The 22,194-nt window shown below is 36.0% G+C and overlaps 1 protein-coding gene across 10 annotated transcripts in view; it reads left to right on the forward strand.

The window, feature by feature from the left end:
• Positions 1-22,194, forward strand: part of shep (RNA binding motif single stranded interacting protein alan shepard) — a 197,889-nt gene that overhangs the window by 82,661 nt on the left and 93,034 nt on the right. For 2 of the 10 annotated variants that reach the window (XM_081741459.1, XM_081741460.1), the window contains exon 1: positions 15,350-15,670. The exons of the other annotated variants lie outside the window; for them this stretch is intronic. In XM_081741459.1, the coding sequence (XP_081597585.1) occupies positions 15,617-15,670 (54 nt within the window). In that variant the 5' untranslated portion in view covers positions 15,350-15,616. Of the gene's footprint in view, positions 1-15,349; positions 15,671-22,194 lie in introns of those variants that run through there. 10 annotated transcript variants of the gene reach the window in all.

The raw sequence follows: 22,194 nt of genomic DNA on the forward strand, positions 1-22,194 counted from the left end.
TTTAGTATTTCTCTGGATAAACATTGTTTCCTCCGAGAATAATTTTAAGAATTCATTTCAGACTTGTGGTAATGTCCTAGTTTTACAAGCAAACTTCCTTTATGTGTATGCAGATTCGTCGAATTAAAACGTTTATTTAGATTCCGGAACCGGAAGTCGAAACATAAATCGACTCTGTTACTACTGTTTTTTGATCAAAATAAACGAATTGACATTTGGGGAACATTTGTTTCCCTGCTACCTCGTCGTACTCCGCTGAGGCTTTCGTTGTTCGTCCTCCACTTCGGTTGACAAGTACTTCTAAAGATGCTACAGGTGGCAACATGGTAATGGTTTTTTCCCTTTCTACAGAAACCCCCCACTTGTTACTACCATCACGACGTTTATGATTTGCCCCTCTCTGTGTTGTTAATAGCCCCGTGACGTAGTTTTTTTTTTTTTTTTTTTAGCTCAAATTTACACTCGTTCTTAATTTTGATCCGAATATAACCCAGGTTCATAGTGTAAAATATAAATTGTCTGTGGTTGTATCTCTGAGTACTGACAGCTTCAGAGCACTATCATATATTATTTCATTCTACCATTCATTGTCAACACCAAGGGATACCTACTGTTGAATGTAGAATCAGAATCATCCCTGCTTCTTCCGCGAATTCCATACAGAAGACTTGCTAAACATATATTCACAGGGAAGTTCCAAAATTAGCATGACGTCTTGGGAATTTAGCGGGAACCAAATTTACTCAGCCCCTGTTGAGTATTGCCCACATTAACCTACTATACATGCCTTGATAGTACTCTGCCCTAGTATTGATTTGTCTCTACTTACTGGTTTTTATAATGATTTATTTGAAAATATATTTATCTAAAATGCAGTCCAAGAATATTTTGTTCGTTCTTAAGTGCTTGCGAAGAAAACGTTATCATATATCTAGTCGTACTAAATTCCGAAATTGTAAATTGCATTAAGAAAATATATTATTTTTTCCTTATAGTAATTTGTATTAATATATAAACGTTGCAAAGAATACTTCGAAAGTGCTCTGCTTAGTCCTTTCGCCTTTGAAACAATATGAGTCTTTCTTTTCTCGGGGTATTCCCTCCCACCATCAATGTGTGAAGCGCGCAAAAGCAGCACGGAACCAAGAGACTTGACCCTTCCGCCCGCCGCAAGAGGGTAGGTAGAAAGGGACGTAATGTAAGGCATTTGAAGGGCTGCTCTGTGAGACAGGCTAATGCGAGTGTCAAGCCTTCATACTTGTGCAGAGGATAACATCAAATCATCGTGATTTACTCTATTGCCAAATCTCTCTTGGACATTAATCACGGTGGCAAAATCTATAGTAAAACAAAGGTTTTGTTCGATCGTTTCTCATTCCTGAAGAGGAATAAATATCCATAATTATTTTTAATCAATATTTTTCGTAATTATTGGGGAGGGACGGGACTTCGTGCCTACATTGGAGAGCCGCTTGTCTCTCAGTGTAAAGGTAAGATTGTTAAAGTCTACCCGTTTTAATCATTTACTTGTTATCATAACAGACAAGACAAAAAGTGCTCCTCTGTCGATAACACGCGAATGAGTGTCCAGGGAACACAGGCTCAGTCAATTAATTGTCCGTGTATTCTGGTTGTTTTGTTAATTGAAGTTCATCGTCTCATTTGCATCCAGGCTATACTAGACGCACAATTTAACGCGGGACCCAAATTAGATAAGCTCCCATCGGAAACCGTGTATACTAATCTGGGGAAATGTTTATCTTTTACGTATGTAGTCTGAGGTGAGTACGTCCCTAGGCAATTGGTTTGTAAGTTTTTGAAGAGAGACCAAGCAATGAGATTGTGACATCTTTCATACAAAATGGATCAGTTTTTACGAACATACGACTCGTACAAATATATAAGCTATCGTATTCTGAGTCTAGATAAATGGTATATCATACAAAATGGATCAGTTTTTACGAACATACGACTCGTACAAATATATAAGCTATCGTATTCTGAGTCTGGATAAATGGTACACAGTCAACTTTTCGTGTTCCAATTTTTTCTAAGCTTCTTGATCCACTGTACAGATTTTAAGTGAGTTCGGAAATATTTTAGAATACCTTATGACATCTTAAGTAGAGCTAAGATTGTGTTGTCTTTTCTAAGGGCGACAAATTTTTGAATTCAACATTATTTCACCAGTTTATCTCACGTGTGTTAAAGATGAGTTTAGGTAGAAATATCCGCATGTGGCAGTGCTCTTAGTCCGTTTTCAGGATGCAGTTTGGTTGCGGCCAGGAAGAGATCAGGTAGATCGATCAATTTATTGAGCCTAAACTGGCAGAAGTTAAGGAAATGATACAGCGTTCGCTTTCAAAAAACCTGCGAAGTTTATCAGTACAATCAGAAATATACGGAAGTGCTCATAAAGCGATAAGGATTATATGCATTCGTGCATATCATGTTCTTTGTGTGCAGAAACTGAAGGTGCCTGGATAAAGAAAAACGCTTAGCGTTTACTGATTGCTGTCCTTTGAATTGAAGAGCTTAATTAGGTTTCCTTCATTGACGAAGCGTGGTTCCAATATAGAGACAACGAGAACAATAGACAATATTAAAACATATTGTATGTCTTGTAGTTTGTGCTTCAAACTAGGGATGGGCATAACTGGTTTCTAAAAAGGAACTGGCATTTCTGTTTTCTCGAAAATAGTTTTGGGTATTTGCCGAAACTACTGTAATTTTGCTGAAGCCGGTATCCTTTTTCGTTCTTGTAGTACTCATTTCCAAACATGTTAATGAGGAACCAAAAAGTTTATTAGGAAATCGAACTGGGTTTGAAATTGAAATCAGTTTGATAAAAGACCGAACCGTTCTTTTGAAAGTTTCAAAAACCCGTTTCGATTGCAAAAAATAAAACCGGCTTTCGTGCCCACAACTACTTTAAACTAGTGACGTAAAATAGTTGGGTATTCATCTATTGAAACAAATACCTGATTATTTACTCAAATGGGTATTTTGGTTTCGGTTGAGTTTCTTCCTTGCTTATTTGAATCACCTCAATTAGGAGCAGTAATTGTCGACGAAAATCTATCTGTCTGTATATTAAAATGCTAGGTGTATATGTTTGTCTCCAAAGAAAAGTTTATATGTTTGTCTCCAACCTTTCGACAATGAGTTCTCTCGAAAACTGCAAATGCTCGAAAACCACAAATGCTAGAAACGTGCCATTTTCACTGTCTGATTCCAAATTTTGTGTAGGTTATCCAGTTCTAATTGAACATTTAAAATACATGGCCGTTGTTTATTACAATTTTAGAAGTATACTGGAAGTGTTGAAATTTAAAAAAAAAAAAAAAACATATCCTATGAGTTATACATTCGAACACCATATAATTGTATACAGGAGTAGTATATATCTCAGGCGTGTGTTTCATGCTCAAATGATAATGAAAAACGAAGGATAACCATTTCTCCAGTCAAACATGAACCTTTATTGCTTGAAGCATTTTGCCCAATGAACACTATATATCACTGACATTATAATTAATTGTGTGTGTAGTGTATTTGCTTATTACATACTGCATGCAAGAAGAAAGAAAACATTGTTTATACATGAATTAGAAATTCCAACCGGAAGTAGGCTCAAATCTTGCAAACGGTGCGAGATGTTCAAGAAATAATCGAAAGAAAATCTCCCGTTTATGGTACTCATTGCCGATTTTTATCAAGACGTATTTCACTGGTGTCTGTAAAGTGACATGTACAGATGTTGTAAGGAATGACAAGGAGATTCATGCTCACATATGAATGATGCGCTGTGTAGAGGGCGGAGGTTTAGCTAGTAGCAATTTATGATTGAATGTGATACATATTAAATGAAGCAGTATTGATTGCTAATTACCAAAATTTATTTGATACATATTAAGTAAAGCAGTATTGATTGGTGGTTACCAATATTCACTATCACCTGCTTTTCCACTAACCTTACTGTACATTCCCTCTATTACCCCTAGCGGAATGAAACGATCCCCTCTACTCTTTTAATTCTTGTGGGGCACGGTGGCTCAGTGGTAGAGCTTTCACCTCTGGTGTATGGGGTCTTTGGTTCGATCCCAAGTGGGCTTTGTGGTGGACAAACACCGTGTTCGTAGGTTTTCTCGGGGTTCTTCCGTTTCCTCCCACTGTATTCATTCCACCATTCCAGTTATTTCTCATCATCACCGTCTCCGTTAGTTTAGCCGGCATATTGTGGGACGTAAAACTCAAGAGATTTCATTTCATTTCATTTTCTTTTAATTCGTTTCTAAGTGTGCTCTTAACTGCGTCCAACTAACTACTCGCTAGGGTATCAACAGGGAACCAAACCAATATTTGGTTTACGAACATTTACATACACAGTTTGATATCAGAAGCGTCATTTGTGTAGGGCAGGGGGCAATTGCTCTCCCTGAGCTTTAGAAATACTCATATTTTAATCAGATATAATAATATACTAATAAAAAAAATGTGATACTCTTGTGTGAGGCTGAGTATATTGTTTCTCCTACAAGCAAAGTCTAAAATAACGCTGCTGTTTGCAGAGATGGAGTGAATCAGTGGGTCTTAAGTCAACAGGACGTGACTCACTGTGACCCACCACCTACCATGACTCATTCTGACCCACCGAGTTACGCTGCTCAGTGTATTGTAGACAGCATCTTGTGAGCACTGGTGAATTTGTCTACGTTTTACTTTGAAGGCCTCCATTTTTCTTTTTCATTTGTTTCTATTTACTTACATGAGATGAATATATCTAAGTGAAGAAAGAACGTCAGATACTTTTGGATATTGATATTTGTAATTGTAATAATAGCAATAGAATTTACACTTTACAATTCTATACCGAAAATTTTGTACCCACCGGTATTGTAACAGCGATGCTTGATGGTTTCTGTTGATAAATACCTGTTTTATATATACCTACCCCACTGGCGACTCTGGCATGTAAAATTTGGGGGGGGGGGCATCAAAGACATTGATTTAAATGGCACTTCCTAGTCCAAGCTGTTTATTATCTTCGATTCCATTTTTATCTTCTGCTTATCTTCACGGATTCCCTGAGGTATATCAAGAACTCTGTTATAATCGTTCCACAGCCTGAATATTATATTCCAAATAAAATTATTATTATTTATATGTTATTCTATCGATAGTAAATAATAAATTTATAATAAAATATTGAGTAGTTTGTACTTCAAAATATTGGGGGGCGTGTCCCCCTCGTCCCCCCGCCAGAGACGCTCGTGACCTACCCAGTGAGTATTTACCCGGCTCACATCACTACTTTAAACCTGCAAAATTTACCTCTTTCGTTTGATGTACGCAACATTTTGGTCACCCTGTAGAACACCCAGCTACGCGTTGAAAAACGCAATCAATAAAATCTTACTGTGAGAAGAATTCAGTCTAAAATATTTGTTGATTACCCTTGCTTAACTCCCTGTATACTAAATATTATTCAATATTGTATTGAGTGTTGTTAAGCTGCTACTTTGAGACTTCATTTGCTTTCCCACTTTTTTTTTTCTCGTTATTGACTTTGCTTATGATTTTCCTCAGATTAGTCTCTGGCTGTAAAGTAAATATTTTATGAGGCAGAATATGCACATCGCTGACTGGCTTAGGCAACACCGTTGTAATTCAAGGCCGCAAAGGATTGTAATGTCATTGCAAGTTTGCTGAGGCCATGGACACTCTACTCATCTGTTGTATGAAGCTGACAGACCTTCTTTATTAGCAGCCGTTTTTATCCATGTGTTTTGTAGTACAGCGCTGAACAGGTAATACCAGCAGTTGATGAGAATCCTTGAAGGCATAAGAGGGTTGAGGCTAATTATTTTTATTTCGTCAAATAGAACGTAAAATAATGTCGGAAGTGAGAGACCGGTAACAGTAAAACAGCTTCCAAGGAATATTTCAGTCTACTCACTCGTGCTAGCAGAGTAGGACAAAGGTTCTGTTATTATTATGTTAGCATGTAACAACCTTTTCTCAATCTTGTTGTGGAAATGGTCAATATATATACAGGTTGTTGCGTACAAGTTTTGTTCTCACTGTATGCTGCGGGTTAAAATTTCCACAGCAACCACCCCAAACTCATATCATACTTTTTATATAATTATTCAAGGGCTACGTTATACAGAGTAATTCCGCATGTAGCGACATCTATTAGGATCATATAGACAAGTGATAGCGTATGTAGTGATATTCATTAACATGATTGAGAATTAGCGTGATGCACTGAGGTTTTTATTGTTTATTACGTGGAATTCTTACTGTACCCCCTGCCTTGCAACCAGTATTACATATCTCTTAAGCAATGTTGTTTTACGTTCCAGGATAGTGTAACAAATTGTCAGTTTTCCCTTTTATAATCATGGTTTTAAAGAAAAATCAACTACTTTTTTGTGGATATCGTAATCTGAGATCCTTTGTGGGAGTGTTTCTCAAACGTTGATTCAAGTGGGGTCACTTTTATAGTCAGAATATTCTATTTATTACCGTACCTATGTCTCCTTCAAAACTTTTTTTAAAAGTGTTTTGATCATATGGTAATACCAGTATAAACTAGTTATATTTTTATAATAGTATTAGTTAAAATACCATGAAATTTATATTTGTACTAATAGAAGGAAACGCATATTATTTTTTAAATGCGTAAAGACTATCAAGATAATTTAATATTTTCTTATTAAATTGTATTTTATCATTTGTATAGTCTGTACATATTTAAGGTTCCCAACTATAGTGTGTGACACACAGTTTACCTAAATTTCATCTTTTCTAGTCTAAGGTTCAATCTAAGGACTAGAAGGGCAAATCTTTAGGACCAAATTGTGGCCCGCGATCACAGTTTGAGATACTCTGTTTATGACAAGATATTTGTGTTTGCTATTGGGACACTACGGCTCAGTGGTAGTGGAATTCCAAGATCTCAGTAATATAGTTCTTTGTTCCTCTTTTGTTCCGTAAGGCTGGTGGCACACTGAGGGAGCAAACTGATCGAAGCAAGTATTGCGAATTAGTTTTAGTCAGGGACCATACGAGTATTCCGTATGCTCCTACGTGAAGAAGGCAAGGGACTACTTTTAACGTAATTTCTAGATGTGTCAGGATATCAGAATACTTTGGTGTCACTTTCATAATGGTATCATTTCAAAATAGCGTGCATTTAAAAATGGCGGCTTGAGAGTTCAAAAAATGTGAGGTATCTCGAGTCCCTCTGCTCCAATTTTGATCTGATTTTTAATGGTAAATAAGTCTAAAAATATTCGTTCTCAATATTTTTGACATCCGGTAGTAGTGCGGCAGTATATAAAAGTCAGGATTCTTACTAGCATTTGTTTCATCTGTGCGAACAAGGAATTGGGAACTGCATCTTCCTTCATTGCATGACTTTTTTTTTTTTTTTTTTTGCTTTATATCTGTTAAATTACTCAGGCTAATTGCTTTGTACTTGAATGAGATAAAAAATCTTAGACCAGATATTAAAAAAAAAATGAAAAAGGAAACTGGGTTTTAAACAAGTCATAATTTCATTTTGCAGTTAGGCACAGAATATGCAGAATACTTTAGAATACGAAAATAGAGCTATGAAAGTAATCGGAGGAATAGTTAGAATTACATTGCATGAGAATTAAAGTACACGTTTCTTCTTGAATTCCTGTGCATTTTCGGTTTGTAAATAATAATAATAATAATAATAATAATAATAATAATAATAATAAAAACTGGCTAAATTTTAACAAAATTGCAAGAAGAAACATCATGAATTGTCAGTAAGTAAATCTAACAGATAAAGTAAATTTATACATTCACTTGTAGAAGCATTTTGGAGAGCAGGAAACCCATTCATCTGTGCTAGAAATGAACTTGTAATCATTAACACAAAGTGCATTGTGTCACAAAAGACGAAGAACCACTTGTGTAAAATGTAAAAAATAAAATGAAATTTTTGAGTTTTACGTCCAACGGTTATGCCGGTTAGGCTAAAGGAGACGGTGATGATGAGTAATGAAGGAAATGGTGGAATGAAGAAAGTGGGATGAAACGGGAGAACCCCAAGGAAACCCATGCACACGGTGTTTGTCCACCACAAAGTTAACTTGATAGGGCTGGGATCGAACCCGGGACCCCAAGCATCAGAGATCAACGCTCTACCACTGAGCCACCGCGTCCCTGTAAAATGTCAATAATTGGAGGGAAAAATTTCATTGAATTCACACAGAAATGCAGTGACTGGACAAGTCAACATGTGGGATCTCATGAGGAAGATAAATGTGAGTACCTGTAAGCAGTCAGTTCAGAGAACTAAAATAAACAGAAAGGTAGCAGTTTAGAACTAAGAGAAGACTGAGAGCTATTTTCAAGAATGCTGATAGTGTCAAGATCGCGCCCTCTGATAGACATCGGTGATACAGTAAACAGTTACGAATTTTCTGTAATACCTCATTTTAATGTTTGCTCCTTGGAATTACTTGAGGCATTACTAGATAAGTCTCAGTATGAAAGTATCCCGATAAATGTGATTACAGATACAAAGATCCTTGGTAATGTCATTACAAACAACGAAGTATCAGGACACAGTCTGATTTAGCGGACAATTTCATCAGCTGTATATTCGTAATTAACAAATATGGTAGATACAGGTGTCTCCATTTGATGTATACACTGATGATTATCTGAAACAACTTATAGGGTCGAAACGTCTGGAAAAGTTGAACCTGCAATATGCCTATTACCGAACTGAACCTGCAAGCTGATATACTCTCTACTAAAGCAGAAGCTTCTTTCCCATGAGGAAACAAAGCACGAATTGTCTATTTTCTAGCTTTTGCAATTATCGACAACCATGAATTTGAATGTGGTCATAGCTTGGAGACAAACTGCTAAAGGAACGATTGCATACGCATCTCTGACAAGTGAGTAGTACACATGAAGAGGCTGACACAAAGATAATTTTACACGCAGTAGCTACAATAAAGCGAGAATACTACAATTAAATATTTTCTCTCCTGACACTGTTGTACTTGCCTTGGGCAAATATCATTTACTCACACACAGCACAAACTTTATTACAGGAATGGAAGCTTCGGTAGCTCAGTGATAGAGTGTTCACCTCTGGTGCCTGTGTCCCTGGTTCGATCCCAGCTTTGGCCAAGTGGGCTCTGGTGGATAAACACCTTGTCCGTGGATTTTCTCGAGGTTCTCCCGTTTCCTCCCACTCTATTCATTCCACCATTGCATTCATTTGTCATCATCACCGCCTCCTTTAGCCTAGCCAGCATAACCTGGGACGTAAAACTAAAAAGATTTCATTTTCATTTCAAGCTTTGAAGGAAATCGGTTTGGGCTAAGTTCATAGATGTTTTCTCTGCAGTCATATGGTAAGACAAAAACTGGAAACTCTTTAGTCTAGAGAACTCCGTCGTGACTAAGCGGCTAGCGTACGCGCCTTTTGCGTGGAAGACCCGGGTTCGATTCCAGGCGGGAGCTCATGCGGTTCGGATCCCACGTTAAACTGTAGGTTCACGTGTCATATAGCCTCGCTGCCGAAAGGGACGCTAAACTGAAAATGAAGTTAAAGTAAATCAAATCTTTAGTCTGAATATCGACCGCGGAATTCTAACAGAGAACCACCTCAGTTCAAAGCAAGAACGGTGATCATTCACTAGCACTCGCTTGGTGCATTAAGATTGTGCAGTGTTTTGTGATGAAGTTTGGCATCCGTTTTCAGCACGAATTCGAACCATTGTAAGGCGTTCAGATTTTAGTGCTCTCCCACCACTCATTGTTGAGCTGTCTGGTCAGTCGAATCACCTAATTGGAGGCTTCGTAAATTCTATTGAAACGCTTCCCACGAAGTGGTTCCTTCAATTTGGGAAACAAATCAAAGTGATGGGTTCAAATCAGGACTATATGGTGGGTGGGGAAGGATTATTTTGCTACATGCTTTCTTCTCTTCACTCAGATCATGCGCAACCAATCTGGCAGCGATTTTTCTCTCTCACACTTTTTCAGTAATGATTCTGTGAACTGAAGTGACAGACGTTCTGGCCTCATATGCAATTTCCTCATGTTTTTCATCGATCCTCTCTCAAAACGTCATGTACAATAATCTCAGAAGTATAGTCCGTTGCAGTTGACGGTCTTCCAATTTTTGGGTTGTCCGCAGTGCTTACACGACCTTCACGAAAACAAGCTGACCATCATGATACAGTGCTACGATCCACTATACCAGAGTTTCCCAACCTTTTTCAACTTGCGGCACACTACAAGTGTAACTTGAATTCTCGCGGCACATACACACACACACACACACACACACACATATATATATATATATATATATATATATATATATATATATATATATATAGCTATTATTATTATTATTATTATTATCTGTATATATGAAATACTGTGATTTTTTTTCTGTGATTAGGCCTACTGATCTTCTCACAGAGAAGAAAGCTCGATGACTGGTTCTCCTTTGTGGTAAATCATTATGCTTATTGCTCATTCTAATATAAAAATAGTAAACAATTGTAGTGAAATATAGGACACGGTTTTTTTAAAAAAACACTTTATCTTTCGAAAACTGTGTCCAACCTTTCACTAAAAAGGATGATCACTAAATAACGAACGAATAAACAAACCTCTTGTACTTTTAACACACAAATGTAGGTAATTTTTACGCATGTTTGCTTTGTCAAAAAGATTGAATGATATTTTAAAATTTCAAGTTACGAAATAAAGTGCAACAACAATGAAGCAATAATGGTCATGACAGTGATAACAAAAACTTTTCTCAACGTTAAAAATGTACAGAAAAGTAACACAGTATAAAACCTTTATACATTCATAGTAGAGGTTCATAGTAATGTGAAATACAAATATACAGTTTTCCCTGTCTTGCAATTTGATACCTATAGAATTGACAATTTTGTTTCGATTTCCTCGCGGCACACCAGCGACCTATTCGCGGCACACCGGTTGGGAAACGCTGCACTATACTATTTCTACAGACTTCTCGTAAAGCATTGTAAGTTTCAATTGGATTCTTCCCACGTAGAATTTCGATTTTGATATAGGAACGCTGGTCACTATGTGTACTCGGGCCTGAGTCGGATCCACCTTCCATTTTAACTCTGAATTTCTTACAGCACAGTCACCTGAACCAGCAAACAGACACAACCATCAAGCCCAAACTCTGACTCACAACTGACAAACAATTGAATTTGTCACACCACTCTAACGGCCGCGCGCGCAAGACTTTTAAAATGACCTTCGTAAATCTCGGATGAATAATCATAATTGGGGTGGTGACTGGGGAAAGCACAAACTATTTTATGGATTACCTCAATTTTGGCCAGGATATAGAGTTTCAAAAACCAGGAATCTGATTCCTTGTTGGAGGTGATTCTTCGAGTTAACAAGGTACGAAGAGTCAAAATAGTTTCGCCATGTACACATAAGGAAGTATCTTACATGGTATACTACCCGCAGGGCTGTTTAGTTTAGCGGATTAGCATAGTGTTCAGGGTGCAAAATAGTAATATCGCCGTGGAATACAACGCTAAAATGAAAACTAAGTGACTTTCTACTTGACAAATCTGTCGAATTTTTCAGTTTTCTATTTTCAGATATTAATTAACGTATCTTATGAACGTTTTTGAGTTGCGAAAGGAGGGTGAGGGGAAATGCAAAAATTCAAACTGCAATTTCATGTTGTGTACACTGTAACATTGGCACATGTTGAGTAGGTAAACTGTTAGTTAAAAAAAAAAAAAAAAAAAAATCAGTAGATAATTAGCATTGGTCCTAAGCTTCATTCTCATGATGTGATCTCCAGCTGAAATTCATTTCCTTTGCTCCGTCAGTATTGAATTGATATCCAAGCGGATATAGATTAATTATTTATGCTAAGTTTGAACCCCGCGGAAAGCCTTCCTGGCAGGCCATTAAAGATTTTTTTTTTTTCGATCCTACCAAGCGAATGATGGGATGACACCTATAAGTACAAGCATTTCCATAATATTTTCTCCAGTCTCAGTACAAAAATAGCTTCCAGTTTAAATAACTTTTCAACCGTGTCTGGCGTTAAAAGAAAGAAAAAGTTCTGCAATATTTAATAGTATTAACAGCTTTTATTTCTTAACATAAATATAAATGCAGTTGAATAAATCACAATAAAATCGCCCTTTTGGCTAGGTACAGTCGCGCCATTTCTCAGGTTAAAATTGAGGAAAATATCCAAAAGTCCTTGCTTGGCATAAAGGGCAGCAGATTCGAACCCAGTGCTTCCCAGTTTCCATGTAGAACTGTAACTGTTTATCTACAAATAATGGTTTTTAATTTAACTCCACCGCACCCCAACTAATATATGTGTAGGGAGACATGAATATGTGTACTATTGCGATTTCTTCACGCTTGAAATCAACAATTTTACAATATAATCATAACATTCGTAGAAATTAAATAAAATAAAATTAGCGGTCCGAGTTTCGATTCCCATTGGGGACACTCGGAAAAAGTGTAAAAAGCTTTTTCAGACCAGCCATTCTGAGTGAAGTATTCTTGGGTTTTCCTCATTCACCCCAGGCAAATGCCGGGATAGTACTGTACATACAGATCCCAGTCCTCTTCCTTCCTTTTCTTCAGATAGTGTGATCGCCGAGGGACGTCATCCTTCATACGTGACAAGCTAACTTGGCATAGATGCCGACAGCCCAGAAATCTAAATCATAATGTAACGTAAAATAAAATTAGAAAAATACAGATTTAGCGACTCTGTAAACATTTTTTGGTGCTAGAATAAAGTTTATTCCATTGGTATTGGAAGACTTGAGTGACTTCTGAATTATGATTTGACTGTTTCCGTAAGAGTTCTTACGACACTTGGCAGTGCTGACGTTAAAACTTGTGTGGGGACCTAAGAAATGGAGGAAATTTTGTTTTTAGAAATGAGTATTTGCGCAGAGTGGCGCAAGAAGCACAATTAACCAATCCTGGATTTTAGAAGTGACTCAGTTCTTCGAAATACATGTCGAAACATATTCAACTTCCTTCGCATGTGCTATACTAAGTTACACATTGTGGTAAATACTTGTTTTACATAAAGTAGCATTTTTCACACGTGTATCAAGGCGTATACTATTCGCGACTGCACTTTTGTGATGATCGTTTGTGCCCTCTTCTTTGAGAAAAATCTAGCGATGATCTCTGACCCAACAGAAACCATATTGATATTTAGTTGTGGAATTATTAGTACGGAAAAGCAGTCTCCATTTTGATTTGCGTTAGGACCATATACCCTAGGGCTTGATACAAGTGGAGGACTTTTTGGATTGACGTTCGGCATCCCTTTCAGCTGTGAGGCTATGAGTCTTGAACCTACAGCTTAAGGATGGTTTAAAGGGACAAGTTTTGCTGTTAGATGTCACCACAGTCTTCGTATCTCTCCCATCTATTTTTTATCTTTCAGGAAAATTCACGATTTATCTTAAAATTTCAACCTACAGACCCCAAATGTTTAGAGAAGAGAATGAACTTCATAACCTATCGAAAGCAACAATCCGTGCCGATTTTTTATTTAGAATTTTCTTCAATCTTGAACCAGTTATATTGTTAAAGGTTTGGATATCCATCTCAACAATCAAGCCATTTCAACAATGAAGAAAATTCTAAATAAAAAATTGGCACGGATTCTTGCCTTCAATATGTTATGAAGTTCCTTCTCTAAAAATTTGAAGTTTCTAGGTTGAAATTTGTAAGAGAAATCGTGAATTTTCGTAAAAGGTGAAAAAATACATGAGAAAGATACGAATACTATAGTGACATCTATCGGCAAAACATGTCTCTTTAAACCAACCTTAATGTTGAATCCAAACCACATGAGCTCCCCCAGGGAATCGAACCCAGATTTTCCACACGTATCCAGTGGTTCTCAACCTTTTTTGACACCCTTTACTGAACGTGCAGGACATCGCGACACACTTGTTTGATATTTTTATTATAAAGAATAATAATAATAATAATATCTATTATAATATTGAAACTAATTAGTTTTTATAATAACTCTATATAGCACTGAGCATTATTGCTACCGTTGGAGGTGTTGACTGATACAGTCTTCCTCGATTTTAACTAATTATCATTAAATTCTTCATGATTTTTAAATTCTAAATTTTCGCGACACACTCTCGGGAATTATGTGACATACGAGTCTGTCGCGAGACATTGCTTGAGAACCACTGTGCTAACCTATAGCCGGAAGGGAGCTTACAACTGGAAGATGTTTAATGTTTATGGGTGAGCGTTGAAAAGGTGCAGACTTGCCGAAAAAAAAAAAGTGGCCACCCACATTTTTTAAAAGGCTTACTTTCTCGCAACCCTACGTAGCAGTGTCAGTGTTTCGATTTTAAATAAAGGTCTTGAGCAGCCACATTCATTAATGTTAGAGTCTAAAAAAGAGTTGTTCAAATTCATTCATTCATTTATTTATTTTTTGATAAAAATTATAGGACTCTTACAGAGATTTGGATTTTTTTTTTAAAAAAACTACATTGAACTTCAGTAAAAAGGAGGATTTCTGAGATCCATTCAAAATTACATTTATCATACAGAAAACACGCTTATCATTGATCCTTTGACGTGCAGATGAAAGGGAAAGTGTGAGGCGTTAGATCAAATTTAATTATAAAGAATTAACATTCATGGTCATTTATCTTTGTCTGCATTAGGTTAAGTGAACTAGGAAATAACGTAGCAAATAAATCAAAACGGGGAAGCAGCTCGGACGGATTAAAATCCCTCGTGAGATGGCATTTGCCCCACATACTCCCTCCCTGTAATGCGCCGCCGCAGCTCATCTAGTCGGCAGGCAGTTGGCGCTACAGTCTAGATGCGAACCTGGTTTACTGGAGGTCAAAGTCTGAATCTAGACAGATGAATGATTATATTTATTTGTTTATTATCCAATCCGATAATTTATTAACGTATAATAAAATATGGGACGTGAGTTCTAGACTTCGCATTTTTTTCTATGATCTTGCAATGTGAATCATAAGTGTATCATTTACATTTACAGTATTAGAAACGACCAACATTAACGTTAAATTTATTGAACGGTAATTAAAAAATAAAATATGTGAAGTGAATATCGTGTTTTCAATTAAATTTGTATTGTAATCTTTAATAAAATTGTTTCGAGGAATTTAAAACAAATGAAATGCCTTTTATTTTCGTCCGAAGTCGTCCTTGGCGATGTACTGCTTATTCCTGAGCCCCACGAAGTGGAAGGCGATTGTGGCTCCGCCGCAGTTGCTTAGTGGGAACTGGCAACTGGTGCAGCAAAATGGTGGGAAGCCTGGGGAGTGGTTCCTTCGACTTAAAACATACTGCTTAAACAAATCTTTTTTATAAGTTTTTTTTAAATGTTTTGATTTGTGTTTTTCACTACCTTATTTTGTTAAATATATGCTGTGTGTTGAGTGAGCTGGTGATGGTGAAGTTGAATTCCTGCATTTTGTGGTATCAAGTTCTCATACACTGTGCGGCACACCCCTTGATATAACCTTGAAAGATGGCAGTGCGAATGGAAAACTCGACGGGTCGGAAGGTTAACTACAAAATGATGGTATGTGTCATTGTCATCATAATATATTTTACATATGTGATAATCGAATAGGTCCCCGAATAATAAGGTTTCAATAGACGTTTGTGAGTATTTGATTCTGAATGATCGTGCCAATTTTTTTTTTTCAGATTTTTTTTGGGGTGACCCCACCCAGTTCAGAAAGTGCAAATAAGATTACAACATGTATGAATACGTTATTTAATATTTGTTGAATACTTCCCAGAAATTGATTAGCTTAAAATGTATAGATGCACCGTATTTCCAATTTGATTTCGACATGCAGCAACACGGTTGTCATTTTAAAAATCGTGGTAAATGACTTTTAAGAAATGTTGGTGCACCGGCAAATAATAAAATTGTTAAATTTAGATATTTAAATATTTAATAGTAGAAAAATATAGTTGATTACAAAATTATAAAAATAAAATTGTGATTATTAAATTTGTTTCTTCTGCTGGGTGAGGTGCGCCGACGATCAATAATATATTGACATGAGTAATGTGTATGTTTTATTGACAAACAGTGGAAGCATGGGTCATAATTCCTTATAATAGTAACAGTATAAAGTATTCAGTGACATGTAATGATTTTACGAAAAGTAGCCGACGGACAATGATGAAGCAAAGCAGTAGAGAATTTTGCCGTGTGGCGGCGTTTGTGTAGTTCCTAGTATGAGTCTTGACGTTTGCTTTGGAATGTCATTATGAAGACGACGATAGGGAGGGTTATTTCCCCTATTAAGTTGTACTCTGAAATGTATTACTGTGTGAGACGTTATTTCGCTCCTAGTTCGTTAAAGTTTATTGTGGAAATTTTTCTATATGCAAATTACAAATATTAATTTTCTACAGTGCGTGGTGGATTTCAGTTAAAATAAAATGAATTCTTGTCGACTTCTGTGTGACATTATCAACATATTTTTATTTCATTAACAAATTTTGATATATGAACACTGTTTCTACGCGTTTCTTGTTTTTTAAATTATGGTGAAACCTATATTGTTATTGATTTTTTTCTTTAAATTTAACACTTTCTGACCCGATTTCACAGGATTTGTCCTTCGTAATTACAAAGGCGATAGCTTCTAATTAACTTACGTTGTTGGTTTAACGTAAAGAATTCTGTACCTCACTGAGAATCAAACCTAGAATCTCTTACATCAAAGCTATGTTCGTTAATCCCTGTAAGGGAATAAAAAGTGTGCAGCGTTGTTATCCCGTTTCCTTCCACTTTATTCGTTCCACCATTTCTTTCATTCTCATCATCGTCCCCTTTTTCCTACACAGCATAGGCGTGGGACGTAAAGCTTAGAGATTTATTTTCAAACTGGAGCAAAATCAATGTCAACGGATTACACTTTCGAGTTTTGGCATGTGGGGGGGGGGGGAGCACGAGTATATTTCCAAAATATCGGTAGTAACAGCTGGGCAGTAGTTATTGCAAATAATGCTGAAAAGACTTTCATGTATTTTTTTTCGGGGTGGGGAAGGTGAAACAGAAGGATAGCAGAGATGATTAAAAATTCTAATTCCATTATATAATTTCGTATATCAGGGATGGTGACTGAATATGGTGTGCTGTGATTATTTGGACTACATTATGAACAAGTTGTACATACAGCATCCGTTTATGCTTTTAACTACTAAAATTTCCAGTTCCATAGACCGATAAACTAGCGTGTATGTTCGTAAACAAAGTAATTGCTAAGCAAATATTTTTCCTTCGCAATTTTGTGTAATTCGTTATTGTATTCCATGTTATTTACATGGTAGGTTTAAGCTATTTCTGATAGAAACAATATTTCCTTGGTCCAGCAGTCATTTCGTCTAGAGCACTATATTCATGGGATTTTAACGACTAATCCATAATTAGAAAAATCAATCGTAATCATTCATTCAAAGCCTCTGAGAAATATTTTCGAATATTTAAATCGTGAACTATGAAAGCAGGTTGAAAATCTCAGTCGTAAACAAAATCTATCTGTGAATACGACTTCAGCCTAGCTCTCATGGGATGACGTCACCTCTTAAATTCGGTTTAAATTAAGGAAGATTATAGAGGGAAGGTTAGCTGCTACTGTAATTACCGTATCAAGATATTTATGTTGTCTTGTCTCGTTCTTGTCGTAGTCAAATACACTTTTAATACGTGTCAACATTAGCAGATACAATGGCAAACGTGCAGGGAGGAGGTGAAACCACCTTTCAACAAAATACCGTACGAAAAGTTATACATTTACATATTTGATTTAGAAATGGCTTTGTGAATTGGGAATTGTTGTTGGAAGTTCTAAAGAAGACAGGGTTGGAATGAAAAATCGTCCCCCTTCCACAAGTATCTGGATCCACCAAACTCTTGCTAATATCTCTTCTGGTTTTCGATTTATTCAGGGCTGTCCAACATTACTGAACCACCCTGTATATATATAATATATAATATATATATATATAATATATATATATATAATATATATATATATATATATATATATATATATATATATATATATATATATATATATATATATATATATATATATATATATATATATATATATATATATATATATATATATATATATATATATATATATAATATGTGTGTGTGTGTGGTTTCAATTTACATTTTGTGTATCAAACTGCGATACATGTTTCAATTTGTATCTCAACTTGTGAATTTTGTATTGCATTTTGTGTACTATAATGGGTAATTATAGGTTCATAAAAGAAGTCAAATAAATATGAATGGATTATGAATGGAATTGTGAATTAACTTCTTTATTTGTTGGATTTCTTTTATAAATCTATTATTATTACTATTATTTTATTTGGTCGGGATGTTTTTTGAGTTAGGTTCGTGGTGTCTTGCGAGGTGAAATCTTGCAAATAATGAATGTTGGCTTTTATAAGGGGAATAAATGAGCATCCAGTATATCAGTACTTCAAATGAAAAGCGGAAAAAAAAAAGAGAGAGATGAGTGTATTTTTCTATATTTTCGGGACTTCAGTGATCTATTGTGCGCACTTCTGCGTTTTACTAACCACATCCAAGCCCCATTGATGCTACACAATATATCGACTAGGTCCAATATAGTTTTGAACTTGTTTTCTCTGCTTGCAATGTACCATTTCTTAAAAAAAAAAAGAGGACATTTTTGTTTATTACACCCTCATAAACAAGTAAAGGATGGCCCGAAATCTGAGAATGTCTGGAGGATGACCCACTAGCAACAAACCGACAAAGGGAAGGAAAGACAGAAAGGAAAACTTCTGTAACCCAAAGTGGATTCCTTTTTTCACTTGCCGAACCGACCCTTCAAAGAAAAGTTTCTTGAAATAATTGTAATATATTTTCAGCTTGCTTCTTATTTTAGCTTCTTAATAAACAGGGTTGGCTGATTTAAACTAACTGGTCCCCCCCCAAAAAAAAAAAAAATGTTCATAAAAGTGTAACTATTCCTAAAATCTTAATGAACACATTTGTGGGTTATCACGTTTCATTCCCGTATATTATTCGTATTATATTCAGACCTAAATTCCCTCTTCATTACTCAGAGATTATTCTACAAATGCAGTTTGTTGTTATTGTTATGCAATTGCAATCAAAGGAAAATTCTAAATATTGTTTCGTTGCAATAATGTTTATTATTGATAAAATACATCGAAATGCCGTACTTTTTTTGGGAGGGGGGGGGGGTCATACAAATCCCATGAGAGGCATTTATTGAAATTAGAAGTATCTTTGTTATCTATTTATGTATAAATGAGTCAGAGCCAAAGTGGACTCAAACAATTCGTATCTTTATTCACTTTTCATACTGATATGCAAGGTAAGTCGTTGTATTTCTTTAACTTGGACTAATAAAAGTCGTAGCAAACTAATTTGGACTGAATTAGTTCTTTTGTACTCTGCAGTACTTTGAAATTGTCCGTATGTAATTCTGTATAATGGTTTCACTTGCGCAATTGTTTATCTTTTTGTCTTTCTGAAATGACTCTTGACAATTATATTAACAAGTATGTGAAGATCAGTACAACGTATTTTTATCAGGGGTCCTAAACCAGTCCCGATATCGAGTTTAAATGGAGGACAATTTCTCTCGGATGTAAGCCGAGAAGCGGTTTGGATTCAACTTGAAGCTTATGTACCCTTTCCAGCATAACCCGGTTGTTGCATAATAACACAAAGGCGAAATAACCTTATATAAATGTGATATAAATATAAATGATATTTATATGTGATATAAATACATAGAGCAAATTATTTAACCCTTTTAAATTATGATGGCCCAACGCCTGTGCCATGGCGTCGACCTTCGGAATTTGCTTTATGTCCCTAGTAAAGCCTTTTAGACCTTTTTTTTTTTTTAATTCATTCAAATATGGAAGCATCATAGAACATATTTTATGGGCATTTTGCAGCCTCGCGAGCTCTGTCTGAAGGCTGTGACGTCACAAACATTGACGATGGGTGAGAACTTTTTTTTTTTCTAAAAATCCCTGATACATTACTATTTACCCTAGAATCATGGTTTGTACCTCCTTGGTTTCGTTATGAGACAGGCTTTCGAAATGTACCACTCCAATTTCCCTATCGTGTACCAGAAGCGGGAAAATCTCGTCCAAAATGGAAAAAGGGAATTTTTTAAAGAAAAATTTCCATTTTCCCCATTTTTCTGTTCACAGGTACACTATAGCGAAATTTGAGTGGTACCATTTGAAAGGCTGCCTTACGCTGAAGAAAATGAGGTATGACTCATGTTGCTAGAATCAACAGACGTGCGTCCAGAAAATCTCGATTTCTTTTCTTTTCTTTTTTTTTTTTCATTTTTCACACATTTTTAGTCAATTACTTTAGTAAAGAATCTACAGTGTTATCACTATTTATTCTAAAGTCATGATACGTACCTCGTTTTGTTTGGCATGAACCAGTCTTTCAAACGGAACCACTCGCATGTGTTTAGCATGTACCATAGTGGAGAAAATTAGCAAAAAAGGGAAATTGGGGAAAAGGGATTTTTTGACAAATTTCCCTTTTTCGCGAATTTTCTCCTATGGTACTTGCTAGAGACATGCGTGTGGTACCGTTTTGAAAGACTATTTTTGGCCAAACAAAACGGTGTATCAATCATGTCTCTACGATAATTAGGGATGAGTCAGGATTTTTTTTTATATATAAAAATGGGTTTCCATTGCTCACATAGGGGAAAGTTGATACTGTTTGCACATGGGGCAATATTTTTTTTTCCTCTTATTTATCAAGATATAACATTGAAACTTCGTACAGTTATTACACATAGTATGTAGTATGTTTGAGATTTTTGGGGGGTTCTGTGGGTTGACACGGGGGCCGGCTAGAGGGACCCAAAACAGGGAAAAAAGGAATTTTTTGACTTTTCCTTTTTCGCAAATTTTCTCCACTATGGTACATGCTAGAGAGATGCGAGTGGTACTGTTTGAAAGACTGGTTCATGGCAAAGAAACCGAGCTACAATTCATATTCCATAATGAACAATCTTGGTGGTGATGATGATGATGATGATGATAGTATAGAAATTCACTAAAAAGGTATTACCAAGGGAAAATATGTAAATCGGCTGTAGCATCAAAACTATTCATCCCAGGGCCACTCCTTGTATCTCATTCTCTTCACCATAAAGCAAAGTTTTTTAAAGTAGCATTCGCATGATTGTATCCTATACCAAAGGGGAGATATTCGCGATAAAAAAGGATTTTTTAAAAAGAAAATCCCTTTTTCCTCACTTTGAGCGGAAATTTCCCGCATATGGTACACTTTAGGGAAATTTTACGGATGCAGTTGGAAACACTGCTTTACTAGAAACAAAACGGGGTTGAACCATGATCCTACGATAAATAGTCTTCACGCAATAGATGATTGAGTGAAAGTACAAAATACCTCAAGAAAGCCATAATTTAAAAGGGTTAAAAAAAATGGTTTAAACAAAAAGCAAAGTTTTTTTTTCTCAATAAAAACCATGGTTTTGGCCATCCCTGGTGATAAAAATGCATCGCACTTTGCGGTATACTTTTCAATTTGAATCACATTTCCATGTTTTTGCGTCGCAAACTGCGATGTGATACCGCTTTAAAAAATACTTCCTGATATGATTATACAACCTCTGTCCTGTTACGAAATAATTACATTGAAACAATGCAGTTCTTACGTTGCTATTGAATCGTCAAAGTGAGTTTAAATGTTCAAATTGCCTGCTTGCTAGCGGCACCTACTGACATGAGGCAGGCAATACTGAGGCTAGCGGCAGTACTGACAACTGTTAGCTTGACTTTGTATTATTAGGAGTTAGCGGTTTTGTGGTTCTCAGCAGGGGCGTCCGAAGAAAATTCTCTAGGATAGTTATATTCCTATTCCGTCTGGTATTTCTGGTATTTAATATGCTATATCACGTATACATTTTCGTGAGCCAGGGGGGCTCAGATCCCACTTTTCCCTCCCCTTCGGGCGTTCATGGTTCTCAACCATCTGGAATTACTTATAGTTTACTT

Source organism: Thermobia domestica, chromosome 15, assembly GCF_964235325.1.
Source record: "Thermobia domestica chromosome 15, izTheDome1.hap1.1, whole genome shotgun sequence".
Classification (NCBI taxonomy): Eukaryota; Metazoa; Arthropoda; class Insecta; order Zygentoma; family Lepismatidae; genus Thermobia; species Thermobia domestica.